General features: G+C 24.3%; 2 protein-coding genes across 2 annotated transcripts in view; one reads left to right on the forward strand and one right to left on the reverse strand.

The window, feature by feature from the left end:
* The first annotated feature begins 2,123 nt into the window (after positions 1-2,123).
* Positions 2,124-27,794, forward strand: part of LOC113560919 (PR domain zinc finger protein 10-like) — a 51,729-nt gene continuing 26,058 nt past the window's right edge. The window contains exons 1-7 of the mRNA XM_026967044.1: positions 2,124-2,325; positions 2,855-2,980; positions 3,108-3,243; positions 3,316-3,981; positions 4,101-4,238; positions 5,512-5,673; positions 5,748-5,915. Of these exons, the coding sequence (XP_026822845.1) occupies positions 2,867-2,980; positions 3,108-3,243; positions 3,316-3,981; positions 4,101-4,238; positions 5,512-5,673; positions 5,748-5,915 (1,384 nt within the window). The 5' untranslated portion in view covers positions 2,124-2,325; positions 2,855-2,866. The remainder of the gene's footprint in view (positions 2,326-2,854; positions 2,981-3,107; positions 3,244-3,315; positions 3,982-4,100; positions 4,239-5,511; positions 5,674-5,747; positions 5,916-27,794) is intronic.
* On the reverse strand, positions 9,013-14,010 carry LOC113560922. Its single transcript, XM_026967049.1, has 2 exons — positions 13,586-14,010; positions 9,013-9,934 (listed from the first exon to the last, which is right to left on the reverse strand). The coding sequence occupies exons 1-2, from the start codon at positions 13,830-13,832 to the stop codon at positions 9,552-9,554; spliced, it is 630 nt and encodes a 209-aa protein (XP_026822850.1). The 5' UTR covers positions 13,833-14,010; the 3' UTR covers positions 9,013-9,551.

Genomic DNA, 27,794 nt, shown 5'->3' on the forward strand with positions numbered 1-27,794 from the left:
TAGATTTAGTTACAAATAAATTATTTAACGTCATTAAATTATACTTACATACATAAAATTAACGTAATAAAAGCATAAATTATAGCCTGTTATAGGTATCTACTATCTATGTCATACCTTCTACCTTCTATAATTACTACTAAGCTTTGCTAAAAATTTGTTATAGGTACCAATTTTTAACTAACCAGTATCCAGCTATGACAAAAAAACAAACATGTTTGTCCTTTGGATTATAATATTCTATAATCATGAACTCTTAAGTTTTAGTAAATACTATTATATTTAGTTCAATGTATTGTACTTGTCGACTTTTACACATCAAGTATATATTTTTGTTGATGGAAGTTGTGTGTCGTGTACTTTTATATAACACTATATCTTTAGTTTGAATGAAATAAAATAAAACATAGCACAGATAAATTATAATTAAATTAAATAATAGGGCGTTTTTTAATAACGGAAAAGAACTATTTTTTAAAGAAGCATTAAAAAGAAGAGTATTTAATAGGAAAAAAAATCTTTCATGTATACGTAAAAATATTGGTGATATACTCTCGGGCTCAATATTTAAATTTAAATTATTAAATTCATTAAATAGGCACATATATTAGATTAATTAGATCAATATGAATTGTTTATTAATTGTACATTGTATTTATAGAATCAAAAGACGATGATTAGCAATATACAGAAATTGGAATATTTCTATGTGTGGATGCGAAATGACGATTAAATAAAATTACTTATGTGATCTCTATGATCAAGTGTTAACAAGTTGAGAAAACCAGTATTAAATTTAAATATTTGTTATAAAAGACCAGAATTTATTAAGCGTAGTCTTCAGGGATAATTCAGAATTGAATGTTTTGTAGATATTTTTTGCTTATACGTTTACATTCAGTTTTCGTATTGAAAATTGTGTTCAATTAATTTCTAAATAACTTCTTTTTTAAAAATAACACATGAAATATTTTATTTTTTTGATTAACTATAAATTTTAATTTTCTTGAAAACTATATTAGGTATAGTGATTAGAGTTATTTTAATGTTTTTTTAGGAAGGAAAGTATCTATAGAGAGATATAACAGAAAACGACCATAATTATTCCATAGTTGTGGGTATATCATATTGTCTCATTCTGCAGGCGCGTAGCCAAGGGGGTTGTTACAGGTGTGTAGTAACACCCCTTCAGCCGTGGTATACTTATAGATTTACATTTTTTTTTTTTATTAATAATAATAGTAATATTTAATTTTTTTCCCATAAACCATTATCTATTCACTTGTAATGTGTTTGTACAATAAAGTATAGGTAACGTTATTAGTTTTATACGTATAATTTTGTCAAATAATTTTGAATAACACCGCCCCTTTGAAATTCCTAGCTACGCGTCTGTCTCATTCAAAGAAGTTATTTCATTGTATGAGTATACAGCTTTTATTTATTACTATTTACGGCTAAAATAAATAAGATGGAGTTATACTCTTCTTTTTAAAAGTTATTGAATACTTCATAGAAAGAAAGAGAATGGAGAAAATTTGAAATAGATCATCAGGTGGATAATAGTTGTCTATTAAAGCTATACGATTATCATAAAAAGTTACAGTTCAAGAAGAAGATAGTATATAATTAATAACTATATAAGTATATTATGTTGTTTTATATTTATATTATATTTTCAATTTTGCGATAAGCAAATAACGTGTACGTCGTACAATATATGATATTATACGTCTTAACATAGTCGCGAGGTGTTTTGTATAAGCACTATAAATAATAAAATGTATCGATATAATTCGAGTTATAAAACTTAATTATTACAAATGCAAGACGCGCTTGTGATTTCAGATCACAAATTTATGTTCATTATAGTGACCCATTCAATACCAACAGACCGGTACTCAGTATCCCACCAATTATTTTTGTATATACAACTAAGTTGAATTCAAAAAAGAAATTTTTGTGTAAAGTGCAGTCTAAACTTTTAAAAATTGAATTACCCAATGGAAAAAATAAAATTTGAGATGCGGCTGATTGCACAGCTGGCAAATAAAACGTTATCAGCCGAATAGTCTTATCATATTTTTTTTTCATCAATAAAACCCAAAACGATAGTACTAAAATTCGGTCGTTAAAATGATGTTCGTAAATCATCTGCTTTTGTGTTTGATTTCTATTAGATCACTAAAGTGTTCAACTGTTTTACTTGTAACTGTCCGAAAATGTGTAAATAAAATATACGATTAAAATATTAACAGTATTGTATTATAATTTGTTTTAAATGGAATTAAAATTGGTGTAACCTTACAGATAAAATACAATTAAGTAAGTATTCTTATTAATTATTTATAATGTTTAACATCAGTTATAAACTGTTTATTAATGTAATAGTTGATTTAAAATTATACACCTGAAGTTTAGAAAGCTATGACATGCGTACAATTTAAAATATACTTGCCACTGATAACTCTTAGGTATATAATATTATTTTTACTTTCTCATTGAACCAATTTTTTTTTTGCATCTCTTCCTAAATTGGTCTAATTTGATAATTCTATAATGGCTAATATATTATTATGTTTTCATGTAGCTACCTACAATATTGATATTAATGTGTTTCATACAAAATTGATTTTGCTTATTTAATTAAGTTTTAAATTACTTACAAGCAATAATGTTATAATGTCTGAAATTCACCAAAATAATTGTTAATACGTCTTATTACCTTTAATACCACATTCTGCTTATAAATTTAAAAATTATTAAAACCCATTTTGAGTTTAATATTTAAAAATAATATATGATTTAAAATGATTGTTTTAATTAAAAATAAATAAAATGTGTATTTTTTTAGTACTGTTAAACAATGGATTTAAAACAAGGTTCAAGTACTGATTGGTGTCCTGACGATTTTGACCAAGATGATGATATCAATAGACCAGGCCCTTCTGGAATGAAACACAACTCTGGTCATTTTCTGGTAACATAACTTTTCTATTTAAAAAAATAAAAAAATAATTTTAATTATACTATTTAATGATTTTTAGACCATATTTTTTTTTTTTTTGAGAAACTACTGTATATTATAACATATGTTTTTGTTTTAGATTGGTGGTATGAAGTTTAAAAATATCGACTTCATTAAAGATACATTTACAGATGATAATATTGTATTAACGGATACCAACGGTCGTCCATTTGATGTATTAACCAACAATGATATGCATTCCATGACAGTTCTTGGTAATTAAATATATATGTATACATATATTATAAATTAAAATTGATTATATAATTCATTTTTGTATTTTTAAGGCAACCAAGCTACTGATTTTGGAATGACCAAACACTCACAAACTGTAATGCTACCAGAATACAACAGCATGACAGAAGTAGGGACTATGGTATCAATGCCAGAACAGTATTTTCAAAATGATTTATATCACATTAAATCAAATAATATGTCTCAAGTGTCTAATAGACATTCAGTCATGGATAATCTATCACACGACAATTCTTTAGTACAGATTGATCAATTATCATTTATTCCCAAACAAACTAATAATTTTGTTAATAATCTGGGAAGTAACCAAGATATGATTTTAGAAACCGGGAACAACCGTTTTCTTTTTTCAGAAAACGGTGGTAGCTATATTGAAGTAACCTTGAAAGAAAATAACGTGTTAAATAGTAATGAAAATGAATTTTATACGGTACCACAGTCTAGATCTGTTCAAGATAATCATATTGCCCAGAAAATAGTGTCTATAGATGATTTAAGTTTATTATCATCTCCAAAATCACATCATAATGTAGAGTTATTAGTCAATCATGAAGAGTTAGTGGATGATATAGACACTTGTGATATAGCAGTTGTTGATGAATCACAAATTCCACTCAATAGTAGTCAGTTAAAAGATAGAATCGATGAAGGATCTGAAAGTGTTTCACTTGATGTTGATCATCATCAACATAGTTCAGGTATTTATAAATAAGATACTCAGATAGATTTACTTACAAGATTTAGCAACTTTATTTTTATATTAAATAAATAAACAAGTAAGTATTTAATTTAAAAAAATAATTGATTTTTCATAAAGGTTTTCAAAGAATGTCAAAAGAAACAATTGAAAAGATAGCAGAAGAATTCGTTAGACAACCACAATGTATTGATGAAGATATAAGTATTAATTTTATCAGTAGAATTAATCCAAAACCACCGGCTCCAATAGAATATTGTAAGCATTAACATAATAGGATGATATTATATTACTATTATTATTGCAGATATAAAAACACGCGTTATAGACTAATTAAAAATAAATAATTTAGAAAGTACAATAAACAATTTTATTAAATGTTTAAATATTAATAGGTAACATATTTGTAATAGAGTCTCGCTAATCCAGACTAGATGAGACTGGACTCTATCCTCCTGATTCCGGATTAAACGGAATGACGTTTTTTTTAACTTACTAATAAATATTTTTCAAAAAACAGCTTATGTATTTGTAGAAATTCAAAATTTATTGATTTACAATTTTACATTAAAAATTATTGTTATTATTGTGATATATGTATTACATATGTACATATATCAATACAAATTTATAGAAAATTAAATAATTTAAAGAAAGTACAAAATATAAATTGTCCTGATTAGCGAGACTCTACTGTAATAATAAATATTCTTCTACGACTGTATGCCATATCTTTATCCATTTGACAGTATTTTTGGTAACTTTATGCCTTCATAGTGTTCTTCATGAATTCTCTGAAGGCCAGTAGAAAAGTTAAATATGTTGGATATGGTTAGTGGAAAGTTTTCTCTCTTTCTATTTATATATTTTCTCTCCAAAACAGTATACTCTATTAATCTTAATGAATTAGGAACTGTCCCGGAATTGGGATGCCTGAAGTTTTATAAGGTTGCAAATGATTAAGTTCTATTATTCAGTTTTCATTTAGCTCTCATTATTGGTTTTTAACAAGTTAAGTAAAATATATACATATGTGAATTTTAATATCATATTAATACTGATATTACAATAAAGATGAAATGTAATGAACAATAAATGTTGTAGCATTTTAAATTAATTGGTGTTCTTTATGAATAAACTAGTTTTTGTTCATCACTAATAAAAACACATTCAAAGAAATGTATTTTGGATGTAATATGAAATATATAGTTTTTGATAAGATGTGTTTGATACATAATTTACAAAATCAAATTTAAATTTTAACTCAGAAATTTTAGAATATGGATAATGTAAATATATATATATATATATTTGTAACAATAAAAAAAAATGTTTTGTATATAATATTTATAAAATATTGATAAAAATAATTATTATTGAGTTAATATTACAAAAAATATAGTTTAAAATATATATTTAATATATTATATATTACTATAGTCTATAGACTTATAATTATTAGTTATTGATAAATTAAATGTCTTGTAATTTTAATTGTTTTTATATTATGAATTTTTATGATTTTATTCAGGGTGTGAAGATTGTAATAAGCTATATCAAAATGAATCTAACTGTCCAATACATAAAGTTAATAGCATTATCGATCTAGCTGTACAAACTAGAGCTAGAGCATCATTACCTGCTACACATTTAAGAATTATGAAAATTAAAACTCAAGACAATTTAAATAATAGTGAGTGCTCTGAACCACAAAAGACCTGTCATGCACCCAAATTAATTATGAATTATAATTATTGCTTGTTAAAGAGTTTGGAGTATTTGCAAGGAAAACAATTCAAAAACATACCCAGTTTGGTCCATTAGAAGGTGTTAATATCAAGGATGAAGATTGTGTTGATGAGCCTATCAATGATGAATTTAAATATTTATTGGAAGTAGATAAACAATTTAAACGAATTGATGTATCAAATGAAGGTAAGAGATTTTAATGGACAAATAAATTAATTTATTATCATTAAATATATATATATATATACTATGTATATATAATATATGGTAGTTTTTAAATTTTGAGTTAAAGTATAGTATTTAAATATTTGTACATGATATTTTAACTCAAGCTAGAAATTGTTGACTGGAGCAAAATAGCTATTTATCATAGTGTCTATCTTACTTATAGTATGTGTTTTTTCAATTATTATATTTGGAAATAGTAAAGTAATATATGTAACTTTGAAAGTTTCAAAAGAAGTTAACAGGGTGTCTAGTAAATAGCTGAGTAAATTTAATAGAATCAAATATTTTATGATTAAAATTACTTTATTATTTTTTTTTGGTTTTAATTTTACTTGTATATAATACATTCCTCTTAAAACTGTTTACATTTAAAACTGAAGCATTCTATAAAAAATTGTTAGATATTTAAAAATATGTACTATTTTAATAATACTTAAAAGTTGGAGATGTAATATTATAATATTAATGTATTATAGTCGGAATTATTGTATTATAAATTATAATATGAACCTTTTTGAATGGACCTTGAAAATAGCAATAGGAATATTGAACATAGTGGACATTGTTTTTTATTTTATCATATTTTATCACATTTGAAACACATCAGCATACTACTTAATACTAATTACTAGTAAAATCTTAGTTTAGATTATTTAGTTTATGCGTATGTACAGGGCAAAGTTTTGAGTAAGCGGTAGACGGGTAGGCCTATCCAAAATATTGAAATACTGGATTCTTAATGGCAAAATGTTTTTTTCCTTTGCTATATATTTACTGTTTAGCAACTATTTTTAAAAAGAAAAATAACATTAATAATAGGCCCTCTATTGAAAAATATGGATCTAGCATACATCAGGGGTTTCGACATAGTTGATTCTATGAATATTCTATAGTAGTATCTTATGCTTGTCATTTCGTAAAAAATGATAGAAATATTGAATATAATAATGATTAATAATTGTATAATTTGTTTCTACATTAAAAGTATGCATATTAATTAATTGTTATTTGTACAACAATGCCATTGAAATTACTGCGTGGTTTTATTATTCAATTTTACTTAACCGTAAAAAATAAGTACAAAACAATTATTTATCATACGGTATAACATTGTGTGTGACTATATCTACTATGTTGAAAGCTATATTAAAAAATGTATAGTAATTAAAAAAAAAAATTATAACTGTCCGATTGACAATTGAATATTATATAATAATATATATTTTATAATATACATTTTTAAATATTATTTATTTATATTAATATAATACGCCTATCCAGTTTTGAGAAATTATCAACAATACCTCAGTATTATTATACTAAAAATAGATAAAGAACTAAACCTCTCCTGTCCCATGAGGCCATGATATTTTTTAACTAATTCGTTTCTCATTAATATAAAAAGAGTATTCGTATGTATCTGAACTTATTGGTTTTTTGTTATTGTTAGGTATAGCAATTCATAACATCTTGTACAAATTCGGTTATATATGTTTTTCAACAACATTCTTTAAATTATGAAATTGTCATTCATATTTTCCAACCACATGATGTATAATGTATCATATAATATAATAAGTAATAATATTAAAATATGATTAAGAAATTGGGAGGCTATGGATAAAACTAAGTGAAGACTAAGCCCCTTCCTTAATTGTACTTAGATGTCATTTTTTTGTAATAAATTGCTGTTTAAAAGTATGTTTCAATATTGATAAACGTTGTTTGATAAACAAATAATACACATCAATAATTGATTAGAAGCATTTAATTAGTGACAAAGTATCTGGTTTAATTAATAAAATAGTAACCAATTAGGTAATATTTAAAATTGTATAAGTAATATATCGTTTTTGATAAACATTTTAACAAAATATTTATACCTTTTATTTTTTAACTATATATTTTTAGTGCAGAATATTTTGATACAAGATTTTATTTATCAGAACAATGACTAGTAACCCTAAATGTATATTGTTATTTGTCATGTCTTACTATACAGCTTGGTTGTTTTTAAATGTTCATTAACCATTACATATAAAAGTACTTAAATTATAATTGTAATATATGTGTTACGGGCGTTGGACAGAATATACAATTTGGATGTTTACTACAATGCCCGGGCTTATATAAAATGGTTTTCGTATATTGGGTAATGTAGATAATAGGCTGAACTGCTGAAGTAACCTAGATAATATAACATTTAATCGTAAAGTATAGTTAAAATATAATGAATAATATATATTTATATTATTAGAAAATATAATCATTTTTTTTTGTATATACTTTATTGTCGCATATACTGCTTCCGTGGCATTTTGATGTACATAGTCGCTTGTTTTCCACTTGCACTTACGTATCTTACATTTTTGTACGTACTACGTACGTTTATCGGTCGTAGCCCAGACCATCAAAATTGGAAAATTTGTAATTTTTTAAAAGCTTATAATCGTTTTGTTCCTTAAAAAAAAATTTTTTTAGTTTAATTATATGCAAAATTAATTAATCATTTTTTAACTTTGTAAAAAATGAAATATTAAACCTTTTTTACCAAGTTATTTAAATTTGCATTAACTTTTCTATTTTTGAATTATAAGTTGGTACGAAATTGTAATACACTATATATAAACGATAAGGTCTTATCGATTATGGGATTATATGATAAACATTACAATCATATAATACATGTTATGCCACATTTAAAATGTGTACTGTCCTATTGTAAGAAAGCCGGTAAGAAGAAACGAACAAACACACCATAGAGTAATATTACTCTATGAAACACACTAATACAAATCTATAAATAATAATTAGTGCTTAATCTAGCCCTGATAAATTGTATACTTTGCCAGTAACATTATATTAATATTTAATTATAACTTATAATAAAAAATACACACATAAAACAAGGACTCAAGTTATAATTTATGAATTGATTATAATCATATAATGTTTCATCAATATAATTATAATATAACAGGTATATTATTATGTTTATGGTTAATAATAAAAATATTAAATAGGTAATATGATTGTATATTAAGACTAGTTTTGTAAAAAAACATGAATACAATATTTTTATTCAGATAAATGTAATTTTTACAAATCAATAGAAATCATATAATTAAATAAATACAAGTTTAACAATAAATAATAATAATAATAATAATAATATTGGCCAATAATTTATCAATAAGTCTTTAAAACAAAGAACAATATCATTGTTTTGACGACAATTTATATTATAATAATATATACAGCATTTAAAATTTGTTAAAACAAACAAAAATAAATACGTGTAAAGATCGCGGGCGTTTCATCGACGCATAGGTAAGCTTTACTAGTCTTAAATCTGATGATTGATGACAAGTAAGCTAATTATTCAGAATATCAAGGGTTTCAACATTTGTGACTCCGTTCTCGTTCTCATCGTTCTTTGAACGCTTTAAGGGATGAAAACCGGTGCATTATCACAAATATATGTATATATATATATAGGAAAAACGGTATTGTGAAGTTATAAATTAAATGGTGCCAATGAGCTCGATTTAATGGCTATAAATTTGACCGGTGTTTGATCATAGTGGTGATGCATTAGTAGTAAGAAACCCCTTTTAATTTATGATCATGGACAGAAGAATCCAAAATGGACGGTGAATAAGCATGATAAGGGGAGGAATGCCCAGAGGGTAAGTCCACGACCTCATCGTGACTGTGAACTGATGGCGTGTTCTTGATGTAGTACTTGTCCTTGGTGTACTTGACGAACGGTTGTGCGTGGTGGTGGGCTGACTTGTAGTTGGGGTAGTGGTGGTGTGGGCCGGACTTGAATAAAGCGTAGACTAACAGCAATTTTCCTATGACTGTGGAAAGTAGCGATAACGCAATTAGAACTGTAATTTTAGTCATTATGACACCCAACACTCCTGCCAATAATGTACCAGCGGTAGCCAAATAGCTTTGGATTCCTCTGCTCTCTGTAATCGTAAATAATATATTATTATACTTGATTAATTCCATCTCGGCTGTTAAGCTATAATGGGGATGGCTATTGATAGTATGTGATGACGAGGTGTTTTTGATATTCTTAAGGAACAATACTCAAGTATACTTTGTCGGTAGATATTTTTATATTGTTTTTAAGGTTAAAACTAAAAATTTGAATGTGTTAATATTGTGTATTATTATTTATTACTTATAATTATAAAACTCTACAAGATGTTTTTGATGATATTCTTATCTTTAAGTTTGATACTAAAGTTAGTTGTACTTCAATATTTTAACTATCAACAGAGAATTGGTTTTGCTGTACGCAAATGTATTAAATTGTAGGTTTGTAAGACGTGTGTGCTTGGGCCATTTTTAAAATACGTATTAATTTAGATCAGTTAATTTGAAAATATCATACATGGTAACTATATTTTTAAAACAGCAATATATGAAAATATTTGTAGATGACATAAATAATAAATACATTTTGTTAATAATTGTATTATCAAAACTTTATTCTAGTCAAGGTGTAATTTGTTATAATCTGTAATTAAAGTATCCAAATAAATATTGTCTGTTATGTATAATTATTTCCTTTTTAATTACATATTCTAAGTAACTAAGTGATATTGTCTTTAAAGTATCTAAAGTATCAAAATATCTTTGTTAAAATATATAAATGAATGTAATAATTACAGTAATTAAAGCTGAGAAGTGGAACACCACTTTAAAATTTTCTATTGTATACACAAATGTTCAAAAACATTTATGCCATATCTGTGTTAATAATGTATACAGTATACATATTGTTATATTATATGATGCTATAAATTAAATTACTTTAAATTGCAGTAACAATTATAACTATGAATATATAATATGTTAATATATGTAAACCACTTTATCTATAATTATTATTATTAATACATATTTTTGAATTCTTTTAAAATCTTCTATAAATTAAATAATTTCATTAAGATACAGATAACTTCTATACCACAAATAGTCTTAAAAATAATGTTGTTTTAATTATGTGACTCTTTAATTTTTTTTTAAAACTTTACGTACCGGTGTAGGTACTATTCGATTAGTATATCAACACTATCCATTTTTATATTTTCTACGATTTTTATCAGTTGGAGAATTATTATAATTGTATTGATAGTAACGAGGTTATAAATATTCCTATATAAATACAATGTTACATGTAGTAATTTTAGGAAATTAAAATTATGTTGGATTGATTGAGGGTGCTAGAGCTTTTGGTAAATATGCATTGATATATTGATATGTATAATTAAATAGTGATTAATAGTATAGTAATTTTTTTCAAGAGCGCCTCTAATTAGAGAATAATTTGCCAATATACTCGTATTATTATTGACTTCAGTATAAATTTAATAAATAACAAAGCTATTATAAACTATTCTTGCCTTGTTTACATAATACATTTTGTTGGAAATAAACATTTGTTATTTTTAATTTTGGCTTTTAAAATATTAGGTATAATTAATGTATCATGTTTATATTCTAAAAGAATGATGGTTATTGTAACTTCGTTTTAAATTTTAAAATTGCTTTTTATCATTTTATAGTTTTAAAATTTTATTTTTACTATAATTTATAAACTAAGATTTTTAAAAAATGTATGTTTTATCTCAAGAAAAGAAACATATTCTCAAGCTACAATGAATAATATTCTAATTCCATTCTGCTCAGAAGTAAAATACCTTTGTCTTATATTAGACAAAGTTTATTAATAAGGCCCTTTTTGTGATCTAAAACAAACATTAATAACAAATTATTATTTTACGAGGCGAAGTATAAGTCTTTAAATATACAAGCCTTCTAATCCATCTATCTCCGCCTACTTCCCTCTGTACCTTGCTATATAACAAACAATAACATCACAAAGATCTTAAAATTCAAACTTTGAATCAAATTTCCAAAATGTAGATCACTTTAAATTTTATTGTAAATTCCAATCACTCATCACTAATCCCCTAATCACTAAACTGTCAATGAACACAATTACCCCATAACCCTCGATAAAGACTAAAATAAAAACAAGATGGAGTAGGGACCTTCTCTTTTAGCATCTCTCAACAATTAACATATTACGTGATGTGTGTTATCACTGGGTAATTTCTCTATTCATTGTATTCATCGCTTATTAAACCTAAAAGTATTTTTAAATTGTATATTTTCATTTTAACAATAAAAAAAATGTACGTAATTAATTGCTTTCATACGGCCACACTTACTTAGAAATAAAATTATTATTGTATGTATTGTAACTAGTAAAATAAAAATATTACATTTTTTTATCGAGTATATTTTAAGTGTTTTAAATTGAAATTACTGTTTATTACGAATATTCAATGTTTTTCAAAAATTTTTGAGACCCGTTATTTTAAGATATCGCTATTTTGGAGACTAGAAAAACAAGTATAATCTGGCTAAAACATAAATTACCATATTTGTACATTAGGTATACAAGTTGAATCTGGCCAAAAGATAAATTACCATATAGTAACTGTCGAATACAGGTTTGTACATTTAAATACCAAACATTAATGATATATATATCGAAGTATGGAATATTAAAATAAATCGATTTAATTTGATCAGAATGAGTGCGAGTTTGGAATTATTTCATATTATTTATTACGAATCAAGAAAATATAACCATATAACCTTTAATTGCATTTTTTTAAAGTTTAATATTATTTATATTTTTGGAGTTAATGTATGCATTTATATCTGTAGCTCGTTAAAAAATAACATAAACATAATACAAATTGTCTAAACGTTTGTTTTGAATACATTTTTTTGTTTCTCATCTATTAAGTGTATCTTAAATTATTATGTCTTTATAAATTTATTTTAAATATTATTATTACAACTGAAGATAAGAAATTTACAATTTAAAATTTGCCTTTTTTGTGCTATAGTTATTAACATTCGAAATATTGAATAAAAAAGCCTGAAGATGTAATACAAGGTTTGTCATAAGTTCTTCTGACATAAGTTTTCACATCTGTTGTATAAGCGTTAGATTTCAAATTGTAATTTGTTAAAACTATAATAATTCAAAAATTATTTTGTAGTTAAAAATGAAAAAAAAAAAATTTAACACCTAAAGCTTGGTAATTTATTACAAGATTATTATATATTTTTAGTAATGTTGGTACATTTATTATGAATGGTTCAAGTTCAAATGTTGACGGTATTAGATATTTAAATGCAATATACTTTATTAAATCTACTATATAAATAATTTTTGTTCGGTGTATAATTTTATAAGCAAAAATGTCGTTCGTTTAATCATAAGTTATAACTCATAACCTTATAAATTATTATAGTTGATTTGATTACTCAATGTCAAAAGGAAACAAAAAAATGAAAATTTCTATTTTTTTAAGTTAATAAGAAATATGAATATTACAATATGAGCTTATTGTAATTATATATTTTGCAAATAACTTTTTTGGCTAACAACAGTAATGGATAATGCGTTATAGAAGCTTGAGAGCATTATAATCTGATAAATTTGATTTTGGATGATCTTTGAAAGCTTTGTTTTTGTTGTTTATCATGTAAAATAAAATAATAAACTAAGGAAAGTTCAGACTTACGTAGTTGGTGCTTGGCACAAAATTCTGGCGAGTACGAGCATACTGTGGGCGTCACGTAGTCGTTGATGAGTCTGGCGGCAATGGCAGTCACGTTAATCCCTGCTTCGTCCGGGACAACATTTTGTACGTTTGTTTCCGATACCTCCGCTGACTGTTGTTGGCTAGCTTCCGCTTCCGCTGTCGCTGTAGCTAAACTCGAAATCGCGAGACACACTGCTGTGATCGTTATCACTATACGCATAATCATTGTTGCTATTTATTATCACTAACGCACCTTTGTTTTTTGTAATATATTTATATTGTTTACTAATTAGCTATATTATAGTATGTGTTCTAACGATGTATATTTTGTCGACTTGAACAAAGTATTAACCACCGCACACGATTACGTTCACGTGCAGAATGACTGTTTGCGTGTCGTACCCTACGAATGCTATTTGGATTTTGCCCGCGGATTTTTAATTTCGAAAACAGGCTTAACTGGTTTTACGTACTCGCGACGCGTAGCGTTTCCGTCTGCTCCTCGCATATCATCTGGAAATAAAGTTTATCTGGGTCATACTGCTCCCGGCCCTCCTACCATCCTGCACCACCACCCACCGTATACGTACAGTTTGCAAAAATCTAGATGCAGGCAGGTAGCGCGTTATGTCTAAGTTAGGCCTCTTGTTATTTTTTACTTACATTAGAAACGTTTTTGAAAAAAAAGATTTTCACCGAGTGACCTTAGTAGAGGGGGCCCTTCGTTGAAGATCCAACCAGACTCATTTCTCCTTGACCATATTCATCGGTGGTTGATATATTATTTCCATGTGATCCAATACGCGTTTGATTTCAAACTTTCAATTTGTGTACACCGCCTCTTTCCCTCCACATATTCTAATACAGGCTGAACGATTCAAAACGAATTTCTTACACGTGTATTTAAAGCGTAAAGAATTTTTAATCCCCGAAATTATCTAGTCATAAATCAACATTGTGCTCGTACCATAATACATTCTTAACGGTTTATACTATTTTATTAGATAAATTTCACTCATTTATATACCGAGTGATTCTTCAATCATAATCATCTTCATTTTTTTCTTTAATAACGAATTTATTCAAATTTTGATTTTAGAATTTTTAAATACATACATTCAAAAACTATACTTTCAAACTCTTGAATTTTTTTTTACTACTCGATGCAAAATTCTGTTTTTTTTAATGAGAACCCAATTTTTACTGTACATTTTTTAGTGGATAATTTTTTTGAAAATATTGATGCACCAAATTAAAAATTGAAACGAGTAGTTTTTTACTTTATAAAATATTTATATTAAGAGTAATAATTCTTCGATGGTTTTACAAACATATAAAATATGTGCAATAATGCATTTAATATTATACTCTGATAATTTTTACAAATTATAAATGTTGATAAATTATTATTAATTACTAACATTTACAAATTAATATAGTTCCCATTTCTTTCAAACCCATTGTTATGAACCTATTATCCTTCGTATATATATATAAATTTAAATAACTCAAAACTACTTCTTTGAAGTTTGTATTTTCACACTCCTTTAAGTAATACATATAACATCTTGAGAATTTGAAATTATTATATTTAAGTATTTGTAAAATGTTGAATATTATTAGATTTTGAATAACTGCATTATAAAAGATGAAATAGTTTAGTAGGAATGCTTGGTGAATCACCTTGTATATTTATATATTTACAATTTCAGAATTAGTATATATTTTATGGACAGAAATGTATTGTCTAAAAATAAAATTAATGTAAGTCACGACTGATGTCAAATTCATTGAATATAGAAAAAGTTTTTGTTTTTAATTGCTTAAACATTTTATTATTCATAAAATAGTTACAAGTTATATATTCTTTAACATAGTAATATTGTATGTGTATGTTTCATAGGAAATTATTGTATTAATGGATCCTGTATATATATACATTTGTTATTTCAATGTCTAATTTAGATTTTCCTTTTTAACGAAATTGTTTTAACTCGTTTTTGCTTTGTTTATTTATAACAGTTTTAATAAGCATCAAGCTTTGAAGTGTTAATTAAAAAAAATAGTTCTATGTTACTACATGTACGTATATAGTACCCTGAGCGTTAATTTTTAACATAATAATTTTTAGTATCAAAAAATATTTGTTAGAACAATTGTGTCATTAATAACATAGTATTAATTAGCAGGATTCATTAAACGTCACACGGTCCATTTACATGTAATATTAACGTATACATTAAGGTGTTGTGAGTAAACAGCTAATTTATATAATTACTTTAGGCAATCATTGAACATCGTTATTTTATAAACATAGTTTATAATATACAATGATTGCAGCTTATTGGATTCATCTGTCTATTATTGGACTATAATAGACAGATCTCGATTTATACGATATAAACACAAGAAAAAATTTGTCAATTGTATTTCCTAAACTGGTTAAGGAAGTAAATGTGTATATTTAGGGGTTTAATTTCATATTTATTTTAGTTAATTTTCTATCGTCTATTTATACTATTTCCTCAACTAATCACATCTAAAAGTATTTAAGATTTTAAAAATATTTATTTTTCATAAATTTATGTCATTATGAGAGCATTTTTGAAAAAATAAATATTTTTCTATTTATATGGTTATCAATTTTATGTTTTTATTCTTTATGAATGATAACATACATTTGAAATAATATACATTTATTAATTATAATAATGAATATTTATTAGTAAATTATAAAATAACATTTTTTTAAATACAATATAATGTATATGTATATCTTTTTATTTTTGGACCGTTCACATTATTGACTCTTTTGACTAATGAATTCAAATGTTCTGGTATCAAAGTGAATTCATTAATCGGCAACTTCTGTAGTTAATTATTTAAAAAAATTTACTTTATTACAATATAGTTAATAATTTATTTGTTTTCATAATTTTATTGTGAATAGTGGGTTTTGTGTTCCATTGGTGTTATCCTTAGTTTTATTTAAAATTTTATATTTAATTTACTTTAGTGCTAAATTATAATTATTTTATTTATGAGTGCTCTTTTATTTTCATTGCAACGAAATATTGCATAATAGTTGCGTATAGTTAAATATAATTTAAAATAATTATAAACAATAAAAATTGTTCATACAGAATAATGTAAGTTTAAATATTGTTTTAAAATTTAAATGTTTTTAAATGTTCTTATTTTTATTATATTTCTAGTTTAAACTAATTAAATTCTTTTATAATTTTACTTCTATGATATGATAAAATAAAAATATATATTATTTATTCGTCACCTTTTATTAATTTATAATATATATTATATAGATACAACTTAAATTGTTCACAACATAGAAATAATATAATATTTATTTTTAAATATTTCTATTAATTTTTTCTTATTTCATAATTTCTTTTTTTTTTTTTATTCGTGTGGCAACTTCATTAATGAAAATGTATCATAGAAAAATGCTGTTAATTAAATTTGTTGAATACAAATTTATTATAAATTGCAATGATTCTTTTTATTTTTAAATAAAGTATATTTCCATTACGAAAATTATTAAAAGTAATAATCTCATTTATCTATGTTTAGCTATTGAATAATTGTAATTTATATTGGAGTCTAATACTGCATTTTATGCGTCTCATATCATATTTTCTTTTACATACGCTTGGCTCATATGTCCTATGACTTTTTTTGTAACATTTGATACTTTTATTTTATGTATCACATTATTGTGATAGTTCATAGATAGAGTTTCAATAAAGAAAATAATGTAGAAAGTAAGTTTTCTTTTCGCAATGTAATTCGATAGTCTATTAAATCAATAGCGTTAATGATTTTTACCACCAAAGAACATAAAATAGCGTTTTATGTGAACAAATATTTTTAGTTAATATTATATATATCCTTAAATCATAGGTTATTTTTTAGAGGTAATCTTTTAAATTTCTCATTGGCTTATGTAAAAAAATAATATATACAATGATAAGCGATTCAGCATTTTTTTAATAAAATATTAATATTAATTTTGGGCAAACTATAGTCAGAACTCTTCAGAGTTATTTTTAAATGTTATAATTTTGGCGGTCCTATTAAAAATAATAATACACCTGCAGTATCAATATCTCGTGGATTAACCAGTGACTGCCCACTTCTTATAATCATACTGTAATTTAAAATAATTATACGTATTATTATTTTTATCATTGTTGTAATACAAGCTAGTATGCTGTACGCAGTAAAACTATTTATATTTGAATTACTACATTTAATAGGTAGGTTATTTTATTGCTAATATCAGTATTTATTTTTTCATGAAACCAATACAAAAAAAGGTTTGAAAAAGTACCTAAGTACCTACCTTTTGTTGATTTTTATAGATATTTAAATATCTTTAAAATAAAGTGAATTTGAAATCGGATGCCCAATTGATATAATGCGTATGATATCAATTTAATTTTACCATTATATTATACATTTAATTACCCAACGCTAATTGTTATTTAATTTTTTTTAAGGAAATGCTGTTATATTTAAATCATTTTGAAAGTTTAAACTTAAAGTAATTTGAATTTTTCTATAATTTTATTGTAAATCAATTAATATAGTGCCTTATGTATTTGAACATAGTGGTGTAATCAATGTGAAATGTTAAATAAATAATTTTAAATTTTACTTAATTTAAATCTTATTTGTATGTTTTATTAATATGTTGATCAATCAAATGTGTTTATAAGTTTAATAAAAACAGATAATAATATTAATAATTGCCTTCTAATCAAAGTTGACCGTGAATATTTTTTAACTGTCAACAATTGTATTTGTAATTTTACAATAAATTGTTTTACCTAAAAACAAATTTATCTAGACAAGTTAAATATTTACTTAAAATAATTTATGAATCAAATGTTTTCTATTTATTTAGATAAGGCCTAAAACTATTTATAATAATTAATATTACGAATAAATTGCTTACAATTCGGTTAGATATATATCAGTTGACATATCATGATGTGTAATGTATTATATAAATTTCCTTAAATTGGTTCTAATGAATGGATTGTATATTTGTATCTATATTTAATATTATAAAATATAAAAGTGCCTATCAAAATATTAAACCACTTAAATAATAAAAACATTTTTATAATTTTCTCATTTACATATATGTGACTCAAAAAAAGAAATTTGTGAAAGTTAAAAATATCTTATTAAATGACGGACTTATAACATAATATTATATATATTATTAGGTATTTAAACGGATCCAATTAATTTTGATTTAGTGTACATATAGTAGCCTAATCTTCAGTAAACCGTGTAGTACACCTAATCGGCCATCGAGTGATTATTTAAACGTAACTCGTAAGACACTATTTGTGATTTGTTGAGTAAAAAAAAAATAATTGTATATATTTGTGTATAAAACTGAAAGTCTTTTTAATACTATATTTTTACATAAATGAAAATTTATTTTTGTCTTATAAATTACAAACATTGAATAAAATACTGATTATGTATATCATTTATAAATAATAAAAAAGTATAAATAAGATAACGGATAAAGAAATTAATGTATACCAATGATTTACTGATTAATTTATTCACTATAATGTATTAATGCTTATTCATAATAACTATTGATTAATACGGATAAATTTCCAATGGTTTTCTTGTTTACAGTTTAGTATACGTATATTATGAGGAATATGGGAAATCTAGGCTTTCAATAAATTGCCTGACATTTTTTGGGTCATTGTATAACTTACATTTAAATGGCCCACTATTGTTTGATATCCGTTGTGGGCCCGGGGCTATCCCCCCCTGGTCCCCCTTCACACGGGCTTGCCTTTGACTATTTTGAGTATACCTCGTTATTGAATAGTAATTTGCTGTAATAAATATTGTGTTTAATTTGAATTCTATAAATCATAGTACGCAAAATGTTATGTAATATTTTAATATTATTAATAATTTATTTTCCCATTAATATTGGTAGGTTAAAATAATTTTTGGTCAAAAACATTGCCTATATTATATTACAATGTTATATTATGCATATTATTTTTTTTACGCATATTAGTCCATACCGACGTACCGTTTAATTATGTGTATAGGTTTGTAATATAAATAGCTTAAAAATAGTCAAGATATTATTTAAATTTCATCTCATATAGAAAATAATAATAATAATAAACGTAATGGCAAGAAGTGCATTATTAATTTAATCTATAGAGTATACTAGACTACTAAAGAGTACGTAAAGTAAATACTACAATATATTAGTTTTAGTTACTGTTTACTACTGATACAATTTGATTATGTAAGTTAAAAGGTAATCCAGTCAGTCCATGTTATTTATCGAATAAACATTACAATTTAACTAAAATAATTATTAGTTTCAGATATCAAACGATATTGCACATGATTAGTACTAGTTTTAGATAGTTATTCGATTAAAACAACCGGAAATTAATATGATTCGTATAATTTATACTACTATTGTCATAAATTGATAAATTAAACTAAAATTATCTAGGTATAGTATAATTATTAATTATTATAATTAGTAATAATATTACACATTTATTCAATATATCATTATAATTGATTTGATGATATAATTGCTGTTGTAAAATACGAGAAATACTGTGAATATACATTTATTTCAAAATAGGGGTTTGTATTAGAATAATTTGATTAATATAAATTTGAAATTCACCCATTGGAATTCAACAAATTTGTTAAACTTGTAATTTTAAAATAACCTAATGAAGCAAATAAACAGTGATAACTGGAATTAGTATAAACATTTCATTTGTTCTTTATTTATTAATATTCGAGATATAGATACTGATTGAAATTTTAAAAATCATTAAAAAAAACTATTGCCATAATATTGACCTAATATAACTACTCGAAAAATTTAATTAGAATCTAGTTTCAAATATTTGTATTAAATTTAAATTTAAAATTAATTCAAAATATATCGAACCACATTTATATCATAATACATACAGCTATGTTGTTTTCAACGATTAAGATAAAACGGAATATTTCGAACGTATTGCCTTGAATTTGATTCGTGTATTTTCTTTTACTACTTATAAAAGACTTATTATTGAACTAATTAAAAAAAATTTTAATGTACTCTATCCCTTCTCTCATTTTACTTCTCAAACTAACTTTTCATTTAGAGTTTTAATTTGTATTATGTAGTTATTTTTTGAAAAAACTGACTTATTAATTTTTGTCCATTTTATAAATATATCGATTAAGAACTTAATTGACTAATTGAATATCACTAGGAAAGTGCAATTGTTTACAGAGTTTTTGTTCAGTTGAGTAACATTTTCAACGTTGAATTGAAAATATTTTGTTTAATAATTCATAAAATAGATAAAAAATATTTTTATCTACCTATTTTAAAGTTAAAGTCAACATTTTTTAATAATAATTTATTATACTTAATAGTATACAATTACTATACTTTGTGAAAAATCTTCTCATAGTTTTATCATTTCGTAAAAGTTAGTAATAAAATGTTTGTTTTTGTATAGAATATAATAAAAATATATGTACTTGTTTGTTTTTTATTTATTTTTTCTATGACTAAAATATTAGCTTTGTTATTTTAGTTATAAACTTATAAATATTATATACGCATACTTGCATAACTCAGTAGTGCCTTAAGTATAGTTGTAAATCGAGTTAATTTGCGACAAACACTTTTTATGTATTATAATTATACTACAATAATATAGATATAATTACAGTTCTAAATTTGCAGCATTATATGCTAGAGTTGGGGCCAAAGGAATGTGCAGTTAACAGTTAAAATTAATACTCATACCATTTATTAATTATTACATAATGTATAATTATTGTATTTTTATAATTTATAAAAATGCCTGTATAAATGGTTATTAGTTTAAATTTTAAAATAAAATACTAAGCAGCACTTTTGTTGTTGTTTATAATTAATTATACAATATATTATGTTTATAATATTTACGCATATAATACAACTGATTATGCAAACTGCAGTTACAGTCGGAGATTAGAATATTTAAATATTTTAGTAATTTGCTTAGTTTCCGTTACATAAGATTTTAGTGTATAAATAATGAGTATAACCGGTTAAATACCTATATAAAAATAACTTTAAGTTTATCAATATTTGTCTCGACTAAAGTTTGTATCATATTGATATTAAAGTGATCATAAAAGCCTTATACTTATTAGTTAGGTTGGTTAAAGCAAGCAAATGTTAGTACATTAACAGTATGTTTGAACTAACGTATTTGATGGATGTTAGGATTCTAAAAGGTTGCATAATGATAATATTATTCAATATTATTATTATTATAACTAATATATAATATTTTATGATGAAGTACTTTTCTATTGAGAGTCCTATTTACTCTTGTATTTTTATAACATTATTTATTAATAAATGAGTCCTGTAATAAATGGCCTAATAAAGAATTTTTTTAAAGTATTAAAAAAATGTTATTTAACTATAGATTTTAATTGGAGCGCTAAATGTATAGGTTTTGTATATTGTCTTTTAAAATTTAAAATTTTTATTAGCATTTTTTAGACAATTTTTTTTAGGTATTCAAAAGATACTAGTCGTAAAATCTTGAAATATTCTACTATTAATTATTACTTACATTATAATTTTGTATAAGTATTGAAGTGTTCAAAATATTTTAACTATTTTTAATCAATTTATATTATGAACTTATTCACACAACTATACGCCGTCGGTATTGATTTTTAAGTTAATAGTAATTGTAAAATATAATATAACATGTGATGTTTTTAGAAAAAAATATTTTGATTTTAGCATTTTTTATCTGAAAAATCAATTACTTATAGAAACATTAATAAATGATAAAGTATTCTTAGAAATATAGAGTCTGAAACATGGTCTTTGCAGCTCAAAATCATTCTTTGTATGTAATCATTGAATTCATATTTAACACATGTATTACAGTGATCTACACGCATTGACGAGGTACACTCAAAACTTATTATACAGCAAAGTGACTTCATCAGTTTAAAAAAAAAAAAAATTATTATTAATTTGATGTCGTGACTAGCTTGATTTCTAGATAAAAAAAATAATATATTATCAAAAGAAGGTGTTTCTATTGGGAAACTTTATTTTTTTAGGTATTAGATTTATATAAATTACTGTAAACTTACGTAATGTTATTTTTTTTAATACTTTGTGTACATTTATTTTAGTATCACATTTACTTATTGTGTCTTAAGGTACAGATTGTTAATTTCTTTTAAAATAATAAAAAAAAAGTTATTGATTTGTTTAATTTATATAGGTCGTCGGTTAATTGTTATTATAGTAACTATATTATAATAGGTATCAGGTGTTCTGATATTTAGAATAAGTTGATAATAAATATAAGGTATGGACTTACTTAAGTCGAAGCTTGAAAGAAAAAGAATTGATTTGATTTCGTTAAGTATCATGTAATATTATTTGTAATGGAGTAAGTGCATTTTAGCAGAAAGTGTAAATTGTATGTTGTTTGTTGATACAAAATTAATATTAGGTAATTTAAATAAAACCACACCACATGTGTATAATGTATATAATTATATAGTTATGCTATATTCATCTAGACTTATATGATTTCATAGTAAAAGAATATAGTAAACATATCATATGTAGGAACTTATTATTATAGAAATCAAAGAGTAATAGTTTGTTTTACAATTCCAATAGGCAGGACTAGTTTAACTCTTAGTATCGAATTTTCAAAAAATAGCTTTAATTTCTTGTTGATATTATTTTAGTTATTTTTTATTTGACAAATGATTCGGGCAAAATATAAGCAGAAAAAAAGGCAAGCTGGGTTCATTAATAGAGTTATATATTTATATTTTTAACATACTTGACGTAAGCAATAATCAGAGCAACGTGTGTACTGACAGTGTCTAGATTGTGGTTTAATACATTGAAATAAAAACTTATCCCTCACACGTACTAATCTGTTACATACATATTCTTTTTTTTTTATAAAAAATAAAAAATTTGTTAGAATAGATTAAAGTTTATCATCCAGTTCTTGTTGTTGTCTTGATACTTGTTTTATAAAACTAGAAGAATTTTATTTTGTTATATTTTTTTACAGTTTAAGCACTGTTTAATTTAGTATAATAAAAGAATATACGAATGTTTGAAATAGATCTGAAAGGATAAGTTGTAAATCATACGTTAATGTGAATTATTAATTTATTTATAAGTGATTAAACTACTTTGAAATGTGTCCAAAAATGCGAATGCAGTTGGTACACCAACTAATCCTAGTCGACTACATTATACAGTTATAATATATGTGCTAAAATATATTATATTAGTTTAGTTTAAATAAATTATGTATATTATATGCGTTTTATTGCTTTGCTGTACATGCCAATAGGTTAATTGAATTTTTTTTTTTTTAATTAATGTACGTGGATCGTTATCGTATTTTTAGTGAGTAAAAAATACATGAGTTTTGATAAATTAAAATCTGGAGAAAGTATTATAATAAGTAAAGATAAACGATTTTATGATTAAGGTACTTTTGTTTATTAGTATAATTATGTATGTTATTATTGAAAACAAGACTATACTGTCTTTGCTTTTTTAATGTTTTTATTATGTTATAAATTATTACAGTTTATATGTTTTCCATAATAATATCATGTATGTGCATGTGTATTTTTAAAAATATTTTAATATAAGCGGTATTGGTTTTGTTTTTTATTTTAGAACGCATTGTAAAAACTCATGATAGACACCACATTAATAAACCAGATTCCAGATCTCTGGTCCAGTATGTTCTATCCGTAGCACTGATAGGCTTGTACCAATGTACCGTTTATTACTATATTACATCGATGATTCCGTTGATGGGTTTAACTGATCATTTTGAGTGCCTAGTAGTAATTTGTTAGTCAGTATTTGATTTTAAAAATGTTCATTACTCAGCGTATTCAATCCCACACAGTAATCCTTCTTTCTAACATTCAAATCGATTTCGATTTCTTCTCGGAAGTCGTGATCATTTTGTATCCTGTTGGTGGGCAGCGTGGAATACTAGCGTACATATTTTAGATACTGGTTATAGATAATGGTTGCTTTGGTTCTACGATGACGTGTGTTAATTGCTTTTTTAAATTTTTCAGTTACAAAAAAAATATTTTTCTAAGTTATCTTTGAAATAATTCTATAAGGAAAGGAAGATATATTCACTATACTTAAATTACTTGAAGTTTGCCTAGAAATATTTTTTAAATATAATAAATTATTATTCCTTTTGAATTTAAAATACTCCGCATAGTTACATACTCGAAATTCTGATTCTATTGAACTTATTTTTTAAAATGACTATAGTGACTGGTGGAAGTATTTCTATGCAATTTCCGGTTTGCTTATTTGATTTTAATTATAAATATAATTAATATTTTGCATTTATTAATGTTTAATTATATTGTTTTATTATATAGATAAAATAGTGTTCTATAATAAGAGGAATACGAAAGGTAACACTGCACCTCTCCACTCTGCTCATCTAAATTTTAAATACTTAGAAATTATAAACTACTCATCGCATCTCGATTTTTATATTTCGAAATACATTGAAAAATTTTCTACTTAGGAATAAAAATTTAGAAATAAATGTTGTCATTCAAAAAAGTAAAAAATTTAATAAATTATAACAATAAATAATGTTAATATATATGTCGTAGCTACTTCGTAAAATCGATCTTTTCATGAAATGTAAACAGATTTTTTACACTTCGTGGAATTCTAAAATATTTCACGAAATGGTCACTTTTTGATGAAATTGTCATTCCAAATTGAACATTGTGTAATTTTTTGACAATGTAGTCGTTTACTTTGTATACTGAATAAATACGAGTACTTAATCACTAATAATAAATCTAATTAAATTTAACGTTTCTGTTAAATTTTGTATTTCAGTACACAAAGTGAACTACCTCATTGTGAAAAAATTAAATGATGTTAAATTAGAGTAATTGTAAATTATGTAAAAAAATTTAATAGATTTTTAAATAGGTAATGAATGTTGTTTGATAAAAAAATCGTACTGTTTAATATTTTGGTATTTCTGGGTGTTGCCTCTTCATATAATTTGTTTTTTGCCTTCTTAATCTAAAAAGTAATGTTCTTTGCATATTGTATGTATATCTTTATACATTTTATAATTGTATTATTCTCTATAAGTTATTGCACTTATTATTTTATTAGTGTTATGCAATCACGATATATTCGATATAATATGGAACTCGTTGTATTTAACTGTTTACTAAAATCATTTTATTTTTATTTTTATTGATACCGTATGTATTACTGTCTTGTGATGTATGAGTTGTTTTACGTTGTTCTTTTATTTATCCACCAGTTGCCATGACAGTTTTTCTTTAAGATTTTATGTTTAATTGTTCTACTGAAAAATGCACATTTAATTATTGTCTTGTTGTTAAGTGTTCTCGATTTCCTCTATTCTATGTTTTTAAATAATTGCTTCTTATTAAATGTAATAGTATCATGCCTATTATCCATTCTCGGTCAAACATAAATCCTCAAGTAATTTGTTGTTGCAAAAAGCAAATACTATCTTACGGAAATAATTATTCTTACTTATAAACAAAATGCTCAAATTATTCATTCCTGTTTAAATATTTGTTTTCTTTTATACAATACGATGATCAGTTATCCAAAAGTGTTATGCACATCGTAATAATTGTCGTGATTATATATGTATAGTTAATTTATTTTTGTTACTATTTGTATTAAACCACTTATAATTAAACAAGAACATATTAAGATTTATAAATGAAAATAATGAAGTAAAACACAACAACAATTTCATTTTTGGTTTTTAACTTTTCGTTCACATTGCGACTGTCCATTGTAAACTCTCACTGTTAAATTTGGCTGGGAAACTATAAGACATTAGAATTCGAAAAATAAGTTATTATGATTTTCAAATTATTAAAAAAAAAAAAAATTATTATGATTTATATATTAAAATTGTCTTACAAATTTGAAGTGAATTATTTAGTAATTTAAAGTGAACAAAAACAAATCATTTATATGTCTTAAAATTGTCTAGAATTCTAGACTTTTTAATTCAAATTTTGTTTCTTGAATTCTCGTTTCGAATTTTTTACAAAATTTGGCATCTTCTACCGGAGTTTAAAAGTTATAGTGGAAATGGTTTCGTAACCTTTTACTAGAGTAAATAAATATACTTATACCTACAGAGGTAGAGTGTCATCAATGTATTTTTTCTTATTACATTTTCCCTTAACGACTTTATGATATCTCTATAACTCGACTTTATAACTCTCTCTGGGAACACAATTGTGTCATAAGTGAGTTGATTCCCGGGACCTACTTTATGTATTAGTTGATTCCTGGGTCATTAATAGGTATGAACGAGTTGATTCCGATTCCTTATTGTTGTAGATAAATAGACTACACGACCGTAAAGAGTTCGACCGCTACACATAACGCTGTTAGAAGTACAGTTGGAAACATATATTAAACGCAAGATCAATAGGACTAGAAAATCCAAGAAAAGGTGATGTTATGGTATACTGGTAATCTTGTTACCAGATACCAGTTTTTAAAAACAATGTGTTAAAGTTTTACCTAACTACTAAATTTTTTTACTAATAATTTTTATAATAAATTATATTATAACACAATAAATAATTAACAAATAAAAATTGAATGATTTATAAAATATGAAAAACTAAAAAGAACAAAATTTTTGAGAAACTTGTCATCCAACTTTTGTATTTCAAATGTCTTAAAAACAAAAAAAAAATTAATACAATTTATGCATTATAATTATTGTATATTTTTAATTTCTAATTCTGATCAGAATGATGAACGTATTGATTTTACAATGAATTTAGTATTTGTTCTTATGCCTGGCATTACTTTTTGGAGCAGTATAACCACTTTCTAGTACTTTGGTTTCTAGTAGTAAATCGAATAAAGTTATTACTTTTGTTTTGGGGGTTCAAAAGTAAAAAAATCTAAGTATCTTCTTTCCAAAATAATTGGAGGAAAAAATTAAGGAAAAACTGGAATTTTTACGCAGAATTAGTTTTCAACAAAATTTAATTAGTT

This window comes from Rhopalosiphum maidis, chromosome 1, assembly GCF_003676215.2.
Source record: "Rhopalosiphum maidis isolate BTI-1 chromosome 1, ASM367621v3, whole genome shotgun sequence".
Taxonomy (NCBI): domain Eukaryota; kingdom Metazoa; phylum Arthropoda; class Insecta; order Hemiptera; family Aphididae; genus Rhopalosiphum; species Rhopalosiphum maidis.